This window comes from Schistocerca gregaria, chromosome X (assembly GCF_023897955.1).
Source record: "Schistocerca gregaria isolate iqSchGreg1 chromosome X, iqSchGreg1.2, whole genome shotgun sequence".
Lineage (NCBI taxonomy): Eukaryota > Metazoa > Arthropoda > Insecta > Orthoptera > Acrididae > Schistocerca > Schistocerca gregaria.
The window spans coordinates 210855912-210872218 of NC_064931.1; the positions used below are offsets into that span (position 1 = coordinate 210855912).

The 16307-nt window shown below is 39.7% G+C and overlaps 1 protein-coding gene across 3 annotated transcripts in view; it reads left to right on the forward strand.

Moving 5' to 3' along the window:
- LOC126299611 (uncharacterized) overlaps positions 1–16307 on the forward strand; it is a 468671-nt gene that overhangs the window by 395560 nt on the left and 56804 nt on the right. For all 3 annotated transcript variants that reach the window (XM_049991647.1, XM_049991646.1, XM_049991645.1), the window contains one exon: positions 1174–1390. In XM_049991647.1, the coding sequence (XP_049847604.1) occupies positions 1174–1390 (217 nt within the window). The remainder of the gene's footprint in view (positions 1–1173; positions 1391–16307) is intronic.

Here is a 16307-nt window from a genome sequence, read left to right on the forward strand (position 1 = left end):
AGATGAAACAACATGAAATAACCTGTTGTGGAAGAGAGTGGTACTGTCCAGACATTTGTTCAGACAGCCTTAGGTTTATTTATGGCAGATGTCTTAATACAATTCTGAATTAGATTGCATACCATTCTACTATTAAACATGGATATGGTGTGGCCCACAATTTCGAGCTATTATTTTGGTTGCATCTGTACTCTCCAAGGATGAATATGGCTTTTTAGATAACCAAGTTGGTCATGGAAATCTTGGGATACTTGTTGTATGGGATGGAAATTGGTAGATGTGATGTATGGTACATTTACAGAAAAGAAAAAACAATTCATTTTCAGAAAAATAGGTTGATTTATTCAAGAGAAAGATCTTCACAAATGGAGGAATTCAATAACATGTTGGTCCACATGTGACTCTTATTTAAGCAGTTATTTGGCTTGGCATTGATTGACAGAGTAGCTGGACATTCCTTTGCGGGATATCATGCCAAATTCTGTCCAGTTGGAATTTTAGTCTCAATCCTGTGCTGCTGGAGGGTTCTGCCTGTAATGATGTGGACATTGTCAGTTTTGGGGGGGGGGGGGGGGGATAAAAAAAAAATAAAAAAACATTTTCATACCTCATTGGTACTGTTAAAATGGTTTCGTGCTCCTTACATAGTATTACAAGGCGTGTGGTATCTCTGTGAACACAGAATATTTGTGTGAGAGAATAGAAAAGAAGCATCTTTGAATAGTGGCATATCAACAATTTCGAGAATGCCATATCTAGTTAGTTTTCTCAGTGAAAATATTTGCAGCATAAGGTTTTAAATTTTGTGCAGTAGCTTGATACAGTTTTACAACAGAATATTATTTCTTGAACATCAGTTTAATACATATCTTTTTCCAATCCCACCTGAACTCTGAATAGTCACTAGTAGTTAGCAGTGTGTTAAATGAAAACTTTGTACATGCTCAAACAAAACTTGCTTTCACTCAACAAAATTTGGCTCTTGGAAATTTGGAATTTCAGTCTGAACAGACATAGAAATCTCAGGAAAATTGTTGGATGGTATAAAATTACCATCCTATATACAGGTATTTTATTGTTTCAAAAAGATATTGTCTTAATTATCGTATTTCAAATACTGTTTTAACGACTTTTTGTATTCTTCAGTCTTTTGAATCTTTGTTTACCTTACAGGCTACAGAGCTTCTGAAGAACTATGTTCCAGGATCTATAGAAAGCTCAGCAAAAATGGCAGTATTCTTTTGCATTCTTGAAGAATCAATGGCACTTGGTGATCGTATTTTAGTGTTCAGTCAGTCATTATTTACTTTAAACCTAATTGAAGACTTCCTTCAACGAACAAATCTTCCTGGACGGCAGGAAACTTGGGCAAGGAACTGGAACTACTACAGTAAGTATTTTCAGCCTTTATAATTTTGGTAGTGTATGCACAAAGTCAATACCAGGGACTGCAGACTTCATTCAGATTGCCAATACTCAGTATCTTCCATGTGATAATTATAAGTATCTTTTGTTGGTGTGGACTAAGTATCTACAACAACATCTAAATCGTACCCTGTGAGCAATCTAATGGTGTGTGACTGAGGGTACTTTTTGTACCACTAACTGAGCCCTCCACACTTGTTCCACTCGCGAATAGTGCATGGGAAGAATAATTTTTGGTAAACCTCTTTATAGGCTCTAAGTTTCTCAAATTTTCTTCTTGTGGTCATAACGTGAGATGTGTGTGTGTGTGTGTGTGTGTGTGGGGGGGGGGGGGGGGGGGGTAATATGTTGTCCTACTCTTCTCGGAAAGTTCTCTCGAAATTTCCATAGTAAATCTCTCGCTGATGCACACTGCCTCTCTTGTAACATCTGCCCATGGAGTTTGTTGAGCATCTCCGTAAGTCTCCCTTGCCAGCTTAACAATCCCGTGATGATACTCACTGCTCTTCATTGGATCTCCTGTATCTCTTCAATCAGTCCTACCTGGAAGGGATTCCAGATGAATGAACAAGACTCTAGAATTGGTTCAACAATGCCATATAAGCCTCTTTCTTTGTGGATGAGTTACATTTCCTTAAGATTCTTCCTGTGAATCTAAGTCTGGCATCTACTTTTGTTGTATGTGGTCATTCCACTGAAGATTACTCTGGATAGGTACGCCTAGATATTTTATGGTAGATACTGTTTCCAGTAGTTTTTCATTGATAGTGTAGCTGTACAGTAGTGGATTTCTTTTCCTACATATGCACTATATGTTACATTTATTTACGTTCAGGGTCAACTGTCAGAGCCTGCACCATTCAGCAGTTCTCTGGAAGTCATTCTACAAATTATTATCATTATCTGGCACTGCTGCTTTATTATAGACAACTGCATTGTTTGCGAATAGTCTTAAAGAGCATCTGGCACTTTCTAATATATATACAGGGTGGTCCATTGATGATGACCGGGCCAAATATCTCATGAAATAAGTGTAAAATGAAAAAACTACAAAGAACAATACTTGTCTAGCTTGAAGGGGAAAGCAGATAGCACTATGGTTGCCCGTTAGATGGCCCTGCCATAGGTTAAACGGATCTAAACTGTGTTTTTTTAAATCAGAACCCCTATTTTGTGTTACATATTCGTGTAGTATGTAAAGAAATATGAATATTTTAGTCAGACCACTTTTTTCGTTTTGTGATAGATGATGCTGTAATAGTCACAAAATATATGGCTCACAATTTTAGGCAAACAGTTGGTAACAGGTAGGTTTTTAAAATTAAAATACAGAACATAGGTACATTTGAACATTTTATTTCGGTTGTTCCAATGTGATACATGTACCTTTGTGAACTTATCATTTCTGAGAACGCATGCTGTTACAGCGTGATTATCTGTAAATACCACATTAATGCAATAAATGCTCAAAATGATGTCCGTCAACCTCAATACATTTGACAGTGCATGTAATGACATTCCTCTCAACAGCGAGTAGTATGCCTTCCTTAATGTTCGCACATGCATTGACAGTGCACTGACACATGTTGTCAGGCGTTGTCGGTGGATGACAATAGCAAATATCCTTCAACTTTCCCCACAGAAAGAGATCCAGTGAATGCGCGGGCCATGGTATGGTGCTTCAATGACCAATCCACCTGTCATGAAATATGCTATTCAATACCGCTTCAACCACACGCGAGCTATGTGCCAGACATCCATTATGTTGGAAGTACATCGCCATTCTGTCATGCAGTGAAACATCTTTTAGTAACATCAGTAGCACATTACATAGGAAATCAGCATACATTGCACCATTTAGATTGCCATCAATAAAATGGGGGCCAATTATCTTTCCTCCCATAATGCCGCACCGTACATTAACCCGCGAAGGTCACTGATGTTCCACTTGTCGCAGCCATCATGGATTTTCTGTTGCCCAATAGTGCATATTATGCCAGTTTACGTTACCGCTGTTGGTGAATGACGCTTCATCGCTAAATAGAACGTGCGCAAGAAATCTGTCATGGTCCCGTAATTTCTCTTGTGCCCAGTGACAGAACTGTACATGACATTCAAAGTCATTGCCATGCAATTCCTGGTGCACAGAAATATGGTACGGGTGCAATCGATGTTGATGTAGCATTCTCAACACCGACGTTTTTGAGATTCTCGATTCTCGCACAATTTGTCTGCTACTCGTGCGGATTAGCCGCGACAGAAGCTAAAACACCTACTTGGGCATCATCATTTGTTGCAGGTCGTGGTTGATGTTTCACATGTGGCTGAACACTTCATGTTTCCTTAAATAACATCACTATCTGGCAAACGGTCTGGACACTTTGAGGATGTCATCCAGGATACCGAGCAGCATACATATCACATGTCCGTTGGGCATTTTGATCACAATAGCCATACATCAACACAATATTGACCTTTTCCACAATTGTTAAATGTTCCATTTTAACACGGGTAATGTATCATGAAGCAAATACCGTCTGCACTGGTGGAATGTTATGTGATGCCACTTTCTTATGTGTTTGTGACTGTTACATCGCCATCTATCACAAAGCGAAAAAAGTGGTCCAACTAAAACATTCATATTTCTTTATGTACTACACGAATATGTAATAAGAAATGGGGGTTCCTATTAAAAAAAATGTAGTTGATATTTGTTTGACCTATGGTAGCGCCATCTAGCGGGCCAACCATAGCGCCATCTGGTTTCCCTCTTGAAGCTAGACGAGTTTCGTTCTTTGTAGTTTTTTTGTTTGATGCTTATTTTGTGAGATATTTGGCCTGGTCGCTATCAATCCACTGTGTGTGTGTGTGTGTGTGTGTGTGTGTGTGTGTGTGTGTGTGTGTGGTTTTTTTTTTAATGGTCCTGTCACTGGTCCTGTCACACTTCCTTGGGTATTCTGGAAATTACCTTTACATCTGTCAATTTTGTTCCATTAAGAGTAATGTGTTAACTTTTGTCTCCAACGAAGTCTTGAATCCAGTCACAAATGTTCTCCAATACTTGGTAAGCTCATATCTTTTCACACAACGACAGTGTGGGGTGGTGTCAAATGCCTACCTGAAATTAAGAAACATTGCATCGACCTGATGCAGTTGTCGACGGAACAGTGGATCTCGTGGAGGAACAGAGCAAGCTTAGTTTCACAGGATCTCTGTTTGCAGGTGTAAAGTATTAACCTGTTCATATTTTGCACTCAGTAAGACAGTCATGTATATGTTCAGTGTTTTTTCTTAACACACATCAGAATGATAGTGTTGATGCACATTTCCAGAAATGTGAAGTGATAGCGCAAGGGATGTTCCCAACAAATATTTTGGCAGTGCTTTGCAGAAAGTCAGTAAATGCATGTTACATAAGAGGTGTATCGTTGAGCTAAATACGATATGCTGCTGCAGTGCCCCCAATGCTGAAAAACATTGATTTCTTGCTCATGAGGAAAATAGTAACTTCATGTATATTATGTATATATAGATTGCTTAGATACATGTGGAAAGGCTATTAGAGAACCAGTGTGTTTGCATCTGTTCTCCTCTCATTATACCACTAACTGCTTAAGAAACTGCCTTGATGCCACCCAAATTCAGTGTGTATACATATTACTGGGAGTTTAGAACAGTGTTATTGCATTATTACATCTACTTTTGGTCAGAGTGAGTGTGTACAGAGCATATGAGAAAGATATGAGTGAAAAGCTTCTATATTTCCACGTAGAGGAAGGTGTAAGCAGATGAATGACAAATACTAACTTCACTTAATGAAGGTTTATTCAGCTCTTGCACATACAAGAGCACGGAGCAAACCGCCTCCGCCCAGAACACATATGGTATATATATACAGCTACAGAACATTCCAGTACAATGATTCTTGCCATTTGTGGATACTTCTAGAATGTACTCAAACCGAATATAGAAATTAAAATTGTACAGTTTAGGTGAGTTTTGAACTCATGACCCTCGATGCAACAGTTTAGTATCATATCCACTACACCACGGTGCTACTCGGCTTCTTCTGTGACATTTCTCCCTCCTTAAGAGAACAGTGTCTCGGTGTTACGCTCTCCTAGTCCGGGAACAAGTCATTGGTCCTGTATACTCCGACTCCCCGATGACTGATGTTCGCCCTGGTGGTGATCTTAGATCTTACCTTGCTGCTACATTCTTTGTGACCTTTGCACTTGTTGCCTGTTACTGGAGCTTCAAATTTGTCCTGGGTTGCAGCATCCTTATAGGGCTACATTCGAAGGACGTGGGCCGTATCTCTGATCTTGTATCGGATTACAAATCTTCAACTTCATAAGAAACATCCGACAACTGTCGTACAACCTTAAAAGGTCCAAAGTAGCGTCTGAAGAACTTCTCGGAGAGACTAACCTTCCAAACAGGAGTGAAGATCCAGACGAGGTCACCAGGCTGATAGACAACAGGGCGGTGGCTCGTGTCATTCCTTCGGGGATGGTTTTCTTGAGCCTACAGCATGCGGCGTCGAGCTAACTGCAAAGCATCCTCAGTTCTGGTTAACACCTGGCCAATTTAGTCATCGTCCACACCATCAGAATGTAACAGAAACACAGTGTCCATCGTTGTTGTCGCCTCATGCTCATGTGCCAGGAAAAATGGCATAAATCCTCTGGTGTCTTTTTTGGCGGTATTGTAGGCAAACGTCATGAAAAGTAGCACCTTATCCCTGTTGCTCTGCTCAACATTAACAAATATTGATAGCGTGTCAGCCAAGATCTTATTAAGGCGTTCAGTAAGCCCGTTAGTTTACAGATGGTAGGCAGTCGTCATGTGATGAGTAATGTTGCACTGACGGTTTCTCTCTGTCACAAGATTTAATTGAAAAACTTTTCCTTGATCTGTAATTAACAACCTTGGGGAACCGTGTTTTAATACAATGTCTTCTACGATGAACTTGTCTACCTCGAATGCTTCGGTTGTTTTCACGGCTTTTGTCATGACATAGCATGTCAGAAAATCAGTGCAAACAATAATCCTTCTATTGCCCCTTGCAGACATTGGAAATTGCCCGAGGAGGTCAATCCCAACACACTGGAAAGGCGTTTTGGCTGGTGGAATTGGTATGAGTCGGCCAGGTGGTTTCTGAGGAACTGCCTTTCTCCTCTGGCACTCTCGACAGTGCGACACATAGTGACAGACACTCCTAAATAAACCTGGCCAGAAAAATCTCTTGCAGATCCTATTGTATGTCTTAATAAATCCTAAATGTCTGGCCTCAGGTGTGTCATGGAATTTTTGTAGAACATCTAACTGCATGTGTTTAGGAATCACTGGTAGCCACCTCTTTCCAAACGGATCAAAGTTTTTCTTGCAAAGTAATCCATTAACTATTGGCATCCTTCTTCTGCTCAGCAGAGAGGTCCTGCAGTGCAGCGAGACAGTCGCTGTCTTCATCAAAGTCGGCGTATTGGTGTTTTCTTTCACTTTTGTACACTATGGTAATGTCATACTCTTGAAGACGTAATGCCCACCTGGCGAGTTGTCCTGTTGGATCCTTAAGACCTATCAACCAACAAAGTGAATGATGGTCTGTAACAACTGTGAATGGCCTTCCGTGGAGATACTGTCGAAATTTGCACATGGCCCAGATCACAGCAAGACATTTTCTTTCTGTAGTTAAGTAATTTCTCTCGGATTTTGTAAGTGTCCTAGAACCTTCTCTTTTCCATCCAAAATCTGCACCAGGACAGCACTGATCCCATACCCGCTGGCAACTCTGTGTAGTTCTGTAGGTGCTCTCTCATCATACAGACCAAGTACTGAGTCATTCATCAGAACTTTTTGCAGCACATTTTGTCGAGCACCACACCAGATAAATTTAGCATTGGATTTTAACAACTCTTGGAGTGGCCTGGCTTTGATAAAAAAAAGTCTTTGATAAACGGCAGTAATAAGTACACAATCCGAGGAAGCTTCTCACATCTCTAATACTTCTAGGAATAGGAAATTCCGTTATAGCTCTCACCTTTTCTGGGTCCGGTCGCACACCTTCGTTTGACACAAGGTGCCCAAGTATTTTGAGTTCTTTTGCTCCAAAGAGGCACTTTCAATCCGGCTTGTTGGAGACACTTACGAACAGCCCTCAGTCTTTTTATGTGTTCATCAAATGTCTCTGACAACGTTATAGTGTCATCTAAATAACAAAGACACATCGTCCATTTCAGGTGCCTTAAAAGATTATCCATCATTTGTTTAAAAGTTACTGGTGCATTACACAAACCAAACGGCATTACCTTAAACTCATACAGGCCCTCAGGGTTGATGAATGCAGTTTTCTCACGATCAGCCTCATGTACTTCAATTTGCCAGTATCCTGAGTAAATGTCCACGGTTGAAAAAAACTTGGCCCCCTTCATACAATGTAGCATATTGTCAATTGGTGGAAGAGGGTAAATGTCCTTTTTAGTTATCTTATAAAGGTTCCTGTAATCAACTCAAAAGCACCAACTGCCATCCTTCTTCGTGATGTGGACCACTGGTGACGACCATGTGCTCTGCAAATGCTGAAAGATGTCATTATTCATCATTTTCTCTACCTCGTCGCCAATTATTCGATGTTGCGTTGCTGACACATGGTATGCTCTCTGGCTTATTGGTTGATGGTCTCCAGTGCTAATCCGGTGCTTCACCGTCAATGTATCTTATTTGCTCTTCGCCTGTGGATTAAAGCATTCAGAGAACTCTTGAATAAGGGCAAGTAGCCTCTTCTGTTGTTCCTTAGGGAGATCTGGTGATAGTCGAGCTAGAAGACCTTGTCTTGTAGTGGTAGTGCCAATTTCGCCCACAGACTCGGCATGGGAGGTTTCTATCACGCTCAGCTGTTCTTCAGTTAACGGCTCAGTGTTGGCTATGCACATGCGTCTTGGAAGGATCTGCGATTCTCGGCGACACTTAACTATCCACAATTCACCAAATCCATTCTTAAATGAGATGACAGAGATTGGGATGAATAAGTTATTCTTCAGTGGTATGCTTCTCTTACATTCCACTACAAGATCCATGGGTTGATGCATGACACATGACAGCTACCTTTCTAGCACTGACTGTAGGAATGATCACTTCATCCAGCACACACAGTCTCCACACACTCGGATGTGCATCTTCCTGTTCACAGTATCTCATCTCATCTAGCATAATCTTTGAGCGACCACAATCTATAATTGCTTGAGAAGCTTTCAAAAAGTCCCATCCGAGAATGACGTCATGACTACACTCTTTTAGGACGATGAATTCTAAGAGCTGTGTATGACCACTTATACCCACAAGAATGACACATCTTCCTGTAGGTTGTACATATTTCCCATTAGCCAACTTCACCAGAGATGTTTTGCTGTCTGCAAATACGGTTTTCTGCAACTGGCGACAGTATTTCTCCGAAACGACTGAACATGGTGCTCCACAGTCCACAAGAGCTTGGACTGGTCGGCCATCCATGAGGATATCGACGTAATTTCCTATCATTTTTGTAGTGATTGATGGCGGAGGATTTTTCTCTTCGGCTGCCTCACTTCCAAGACAGGTCGCACCCTTTAGTTTTCCAGGTTACAGAGGCTAGGTGATCGGGTGGAGCTTCTAAACAACAATGGAAACCTTGATCGGAGTGTTGTGGAGCGTCCTTTCCAGTGGTTAGCTTCTGGTGATGGTGACCTATGCCATCCTGCACCCACATCTTCTTCTTCATCATCGTTGTCCCGGAGTTGGTGTTGGCTAAGATCAGTCTGCTATCTTCTGGTGCAGACATCATCAAATATCTGCCACCTTTCTCGACAGTAAAGCACCACACATCCTGGTCGTCTGCAGTGGGAACATACTTTTTGGTTATCCTGGGTCCTCCAGACATCAGTCTTCCTTGGTGTCCAAACAGGTTGCTCATGTGGCATTGTAGGAACACAACTTCGCTTGGGTCTCGACTTTTTAACCGTTTTAAAGGGAAATGAAGGACAAGAGATTGGGTTCAATATCTGTTCCACTTCCTCTCTTATGACCCCTTGAAGCATCTTGGTATTTTGCTCGCTGTGCAATCCACGTGCCTTCTGAACTTCCTCTCTTACTATCTGATGAAAAACACTTGTGAAATCAATTTCTTCCTCCATCACAGACATCAATAGGACATTTTGAAGCCATTCAAACTTCTTGCATGTAATTCTTTTTTGATGCATTGTCTCGATATACTGGCACCATTTTATGAAGTCGTCTGCTGTTGAAACCTTTCTCGGGAGTAGGGCTTGATACATGTCCTCAGCAACACCTTTCAAGAGATGTGCAACCTTATTTTCCTCCTTCATTCGAGGACCCACTATTTTACACAGCTTCAAGACATCTTGAATGTAGGATGCTGTCGTTTCTCCTGGATGCTGTGCCCTAGACTTTAATTTAGCTTCGTCCTTGCACTTCTGTTGTTGTGTGCCACTGACTTGTGCACTTCTGCCTGAAATACTTCCCAGCTTGTGAACTTCTCTTCATTGTTCTCATACCATTGCTTGGCAGTGCCCTCCAAGTAGAAAAATACGTTAGCCAAACACACGGTGTCATCCCATTTGTTAAATTTGGCTATACGCTCATATACCTTCAGCCACTTGTTTGGATCTTGGCCCTAGTCACCAGAGAACCCGGAAGGATGTCTCGTGTGGTGGCACACAGTTGCTGTCATCGTGATGTCCTCTTCTTCTTCTGTCTCCGATAGATTGTGACCTTAAATTACAATGAAATGAACACCCTTAGCTGCTTACAGGCATTGACATACATCGGTGGGGACAGGTGAAAACGTGTGCCCCGACCAGGACTCGAACCTGGGATCTCCTACTTACAAGGCAGACATACTATCCATCTGAGCCACCGAGGACACAGAGGATAGCGTGACTGCAGGGATTTATCTCTGGCACGCCTCCCGCAAAACCCACATTCTCAACGTATTGCCCCGCACTACATTCGTAGTGCCCCCGTCCATTATACTCGTTACTCACAGTGTGTTGCCGATTCCCGTAACAGTTCGAGCACTTCTTAGTAAAGATTGCGATATGTTGAATATGGCTTGAACTCTGGTTTCTCACCACGTAAATGGTGGCTCTGTTATGGCCTGATGGGAGCCACTGTGTTGTCGATAATGTGTGATATCACAAGTTCCAATACCCAGTACCTTCACCAGAATAATGTCACATAGAGGAAGGTGTAAGCAGATGAATGACGAACACTAACTTCACTTAACGAATGTTTATTCAGCACTTGCACATACAAGTGCGCGGAGCGAACTGCCTCCGGCCAGATCACATACAGTATATTTACAGCTACAGAACATTCCAGTACAGTGATTCTTGCCATTTGTGAATACTTCTAGAATGTACTCAAACCGAATATAGAAATTAAAATTGTACAGTCTAGGTGAGTTTGGAACTCGTGACACTCGATGCAACAGTTTAGTATCATAGCCACTACACTACGGTGCTACTCAGCTTGTTCTGTGGCAATATTTATTGATTGAAATGTATTACAAAATAGAGACAGATTGAAAAATACTCGAATTCTTAAAATTTTTATTGTGTAATTACAAATATCCTATGTATTCATCATCATCATCAGCACAGATAACATCTAGACATAATCATAAACTCAATGTAACATATCTACAAAGTCACTGCAGCTCTTGTTCTGTCCTACAGCTCATCTGTGTCATGAGGTAAAGGGGGAATGAACACAATTTTCTTCACGTCACCACAAGAAATAATTACCTAGGGTCATGTCTGCACATCTTTGAGGCCAAGAATGTAGGGCAGTGATTCCGGGTCTTGTGCACCCAATCAGGCATTAAAGCAAGATGTCATTAAAGAGTTGTTGTGCAATATAGTGGCACTGTGGTGGTGCTCCATCTTAATGGAATATGAAGTCAACAGTGTCGTCCTCAAGTTGTGGGAAAAGCAAAGTCTGCAGTATTCGAAAATGGCTCATTTGTGTGTCTGTGTTTTCCTCAAAAAAGAAGAGGTCATAAACTTTTGAAAAAGAAATGGTGCAAAAAATATTTACTTTAGATGAGTCTCTTTCATGCTGAACAATTGCGTGAGGGTTCTGAAGATCTTGTGCACTTTCCGTCAGTCCACTTTAACACTAACTTTAGTACACAAATTGCCTTCCATTGAGCAGACATCATCTAGTTCAAACTGACTGGGCAGATGTATGGACTGGCATCTAGTGATGATTCTCAAAAATTGTAGCCTTTGTAAGATGTTCAATGAAGGCCAAGTAATGATAGTATTGTAAGATGTCTTTTTCCAGCCAGCAGTGCTTTTGTTCTTTAGGCTGTCAGTTAGATTCAGTGTGTCTTTAATTCCGATTTTACTGGATTTTGCTTCCCTACCGATCTCATATCGATATTTATATCTTGTTCTATGCATACATCAATTTCTACAGCAATTTCAAATACATAATTGTAATTTTTTTTAACACAATAGCAGTCTCAAATAATGTCACTGTTAACAGTTGTCATCCCACTAATTTAGATTTGATTACATTTTCTTTTCTGTCATTTACTGCAAACCAGCAGGCTTTTTAAACGTTGTATGAACTTTGTGTTTTATGACTCATACTTTCAGTGTCTTAATTTTCTTCCAAAACTGATGCTTCTACTGCATGCAGATGTCTCTGTGTAAATCTTTGGAATTTTGTCTGTGCAAGCTGTACACTTTTCATTTTTTTCATATCTTTAATTTTGGCATCAAATTTTGATTGTAATAGCCTATTCTAATGGAGATTCACCTTCTTTAATGTGATTGTGTTATGAAAATCTAAAACCTGTAAGTAAATTTCCATTTTTCATTGACTCCAACAGCTCTACTGACCAATTCCTCAGAAACCTGTTTTAAACTTTGGTTTTATATGGCAGTATTCCTCCGTGACATTATTCACTGAAGTTCATTTGACACCTGGCCATTGGTCAAAATATTGTGTCTGTTGGACATTGAGATCTGGCTGTGTATGCAATAATTATTTTGTCCTCAATTACACCAGGAGAAATGGAGGAGTCATAGTGATGTTAAGGTTTCTCAGTATCACAGCAGCTGCAGTTCTGTGACCATCAACTGCTTCCAGGTGGCAAAGGAAGGAACAGAAGGAAATATAATTTAAGTACTAAAATTTCCAAGTCCTTGTGGATGAAAAACTGGGATACCCATGGAACTATTTCTATGTTTTCCTAAGGAAAAGGGAAAGCTACCAACAGCTTTATCCTATAAAATGTGGCTAGTCTAAAATTTATTACATTGAACTACTATTACCTACAGATTGTTGTTACTCTTTAAAAACTGCACGAGGAGTCAGTTCCATAACTAAGAATTCAAAAATTTCAGTTCAGCTCTCTATGCCTCGTACATTATAACCCAAAAAATTATAGTTACTTAATTTCAGTTCAGCTCTCTATGCCTCGTACATTATAACCCAAAAAATTATAGTCACAAGTAACAAATGTGTCAGTGTTTTTGAGGCAGGTGAGACTTACACACATTCAAACCATCGTAGCTAAAACTGTTATGTTTAAACAACTCTGCTGGTCACAACAAAAATCACATGTGTGACGCAATATTCCATACCTTATTGTCCTCAAAATACATGGCTCTTTTCCATAAGAAGAATGAATTGTGTTACTGTCACGCTGACAATTTAACTTCTTACCCATTATTATGAAACATTTGTCATCGCAAAATTCTTCTGTAATGTGTTAAGATTGAGGCCATGGGCATTGTGAAATATTCTTGCTAAATTACTCTTGTTAACACATTGTGCGTTCTTAAAATCACACATGCTTTGTACCTCCTTATTTGCAGTAACTACTACTTTATTTAGACTTGACCATTCTGGTAAACCATGACAATGTGCAGCAGAAAATAATGATTACATTTGTAGTTTTTTTTTTAAACTCTAGCAAGATCACTAAGTATCTCACCTTCCCCCCTCCACCACCCCTTGTTTTTGTGAGACAGAAAAGTCACATTTGCCAAGTTTAGCAAAATGTTTTCACAGTTGACTGCATTTACAGAACTGAATGTCATTCCCAATGTAACTGGTGATTTTTTGTGGTGTTCTCTATTGTGAAATTTAGTAGCAGTGTTTTTTCTTGTAGCCGTCTGCATATAAATCAGTTTTATTTGCCTAATTTTATCCATTGCTGTCAGTATTTCTTCTATGGCTGTATTACTTTTGTAAAATAAAGAACAACCATCTTCAGTCACAATCGTGATTTTATTTCAATGCATGATGCATTTTAGAACTGTGGGGGCACATCTTCAGGTGCATTGACTGTCTACATCAATTTTCTTCCAGAATGAGTTTAATTTTGGTCGTGGTAAAAGTACATTTGTGTAGTACAAAGTGGCACATTGTGAATGTAAGTTACAAAACTAAGACAGAACGAAAAATAACTTACTGTTTCCAGTAGTGGATACGTGCTTTTTAAACCCCATTCTGAGGAGACATGTTAATTTACATATCTACACTTTCCATTCTACAGCTCCTTTGTAATCTGATTGTCAACCAGTTAACCTTTTGCTTCTCAGTCTCTATTTTTCTGTTGTTCAGAAGTTCTTCAGTTGATTCTGTGGATAGGAAATCATCTCGTACATCTACATCTGAAAGCCACCTAATGGTGTGTGGCTGAGGATACTTTTTGTACCATTAGCTGAACCATCCAACCGTGTTCCACTCATGAAATGCGCGTGGGAAGAATGATTGTCAGTAAGCCTCAGTATTGGCTCTAATTTCTCGAATTTTCTCCTCATGGTCATTACATGAGATGTATGTGGGTGGAAGTAATATGTTGTTCGAATCTTCCTGGAAAGGGCTCTCTTGAAATTTCAATAGTATATCTCTTCATGATGCACAATGCCTCTCTTGTAATGTCTGCCAATGGAGTTTCTTGTGTATTCCTTTAACGCTTTCCTGCTGACTAGTTGATCCCATGACTGAATGTGCTGCTCTTCATCGGATCTTCTATATCTCTTCTATCAGTTCTATCTGGAAGGGATCTCAGATAGATGATCAACACTCAGTAATTGGTTGTACAAGTGCCTCGTAAGATCCTTCGTAAATGAGGTACATTTCCTTATGATTCTTACATCTGTGTTTCCCTTTGTCCTATCTGGTCATTCCACTCAAGATCACTCTTCATAGTTACTCCTAGATATGTTGTGGTAGATACTGTTTCTAGTAGTGGATTTCTTTTGCTGTGTTTGCGCAGTATGTTACATTTATTTATGTTCGGGGTTAACTGCCAGAGCCTGCACTATTCATCAATTTTCTGGTGGTCATTGTGCAAATCGTTACTATCTTTGGGCATTGCTACTTTGTTACAGACAACCACACTATCTCGTGTTGAATTCTGTCTGCAAGGAAGTCTTCAATATATCATTTCATACACATTAAACGTCATCCTGGCATATTCTGCAAACTTCAGCCAATCCTGTGCCACAGATGTAACCTGGGTTTTGTTTTTCTTCTTCTCAGTGTGACTAAAATCAGAATCATTATCAATATTTTTTGTGACCAGACACGAGGAACTTAAGATCAACAGTTTCAATAGATGCATGAGCAACAATGTACAGCCAAAATTGGACAATTAATTGGTTTCTTTTTTGCCCACTACAACTATTGCTGCAGGCACTTGCTTGTTTAATGTCAGGTGGCAATGATTTTACATACGTCAGCAAGCATTAACCAGTTTCTGAAGGGCCACATGAGGCTATATTCTCAGACCACATATACGTGAAAATGTGATCTGTGCTATACTCATGTATTCCAAAATTAAATGTCCTCATCTGTCTATTGTAGACAGATGTGTAAATAACACTGGTTGTTAGCATTGTAGTTGGCAATATTTTTTTCAACATTGAAAGTAGTTAGATGTGCCGAACCTTCTTTTGATTTTTGTACATCTCCTTTCTTAGGTGGAGCTTTTTCTCAAACATTGGACTGCTTCTTTTAATGGTGTCCTCCTCTGCTTTTATTGAATTTTCTAATCTGTCACAGTTATTGCAGGTATCACTTCTTAGCCTATAAAACTTCTGAGTTGAACACCTTACAGTAAATGCAGGCCTTCACTGGCAAAATATTTTCTTTTTCACACTTACCATTGTAAAGCTTACATATTTTTGAGCAGTATAACTCCAGTAATGGGAGGTCCTGTATGGTTCTGAGATAGTCTTCTGGTATATTATTTTCTGGAGCATTTCATATAATGCATCATAATGTTCAGTCTCTGACTAACAAATCACAAGAACTAGAAATAATACTGTGTTCTGACCTAAATGTTGATGTTATCTGGATAACAGAACATTGGCTAGAATAACCGCAAATAGAAACACTAAAGATTCCTGGTTTTTCCCTATTCATTTCATTTTGCAGGTCTTATTATAAACATGGATGGATACCTATCTTTGCAAAGCAGAATTTAAGTATATAGCAATCCAAACATACCTTGAACTGAATAAAGAAAACGTCTTTGAAATGGCAGCTATTGAACTTACTGACATTCAACTAGTTTCTTTGACTATATACAGATCCCCTGATGCTTACATAGAAGAATACCTGTGTAAATTTGAAATGATGTTAAATATCGTCGAACTGAAGAAAATGAAAATCATTTGTGGAGACTTCAGCACAGACTTTTTGAAACCCTCACACTACAAAGATGAATTACTATATATGACAAAGAGTTTCGACTTAATCCCCACAGTAAATACACCGACAAGAATCACTAGGTATAGTAAAACTGCACCAGACCAAATTTTCATTGACGAAACCTTTTCTCCGTACAGTAGTGAAGC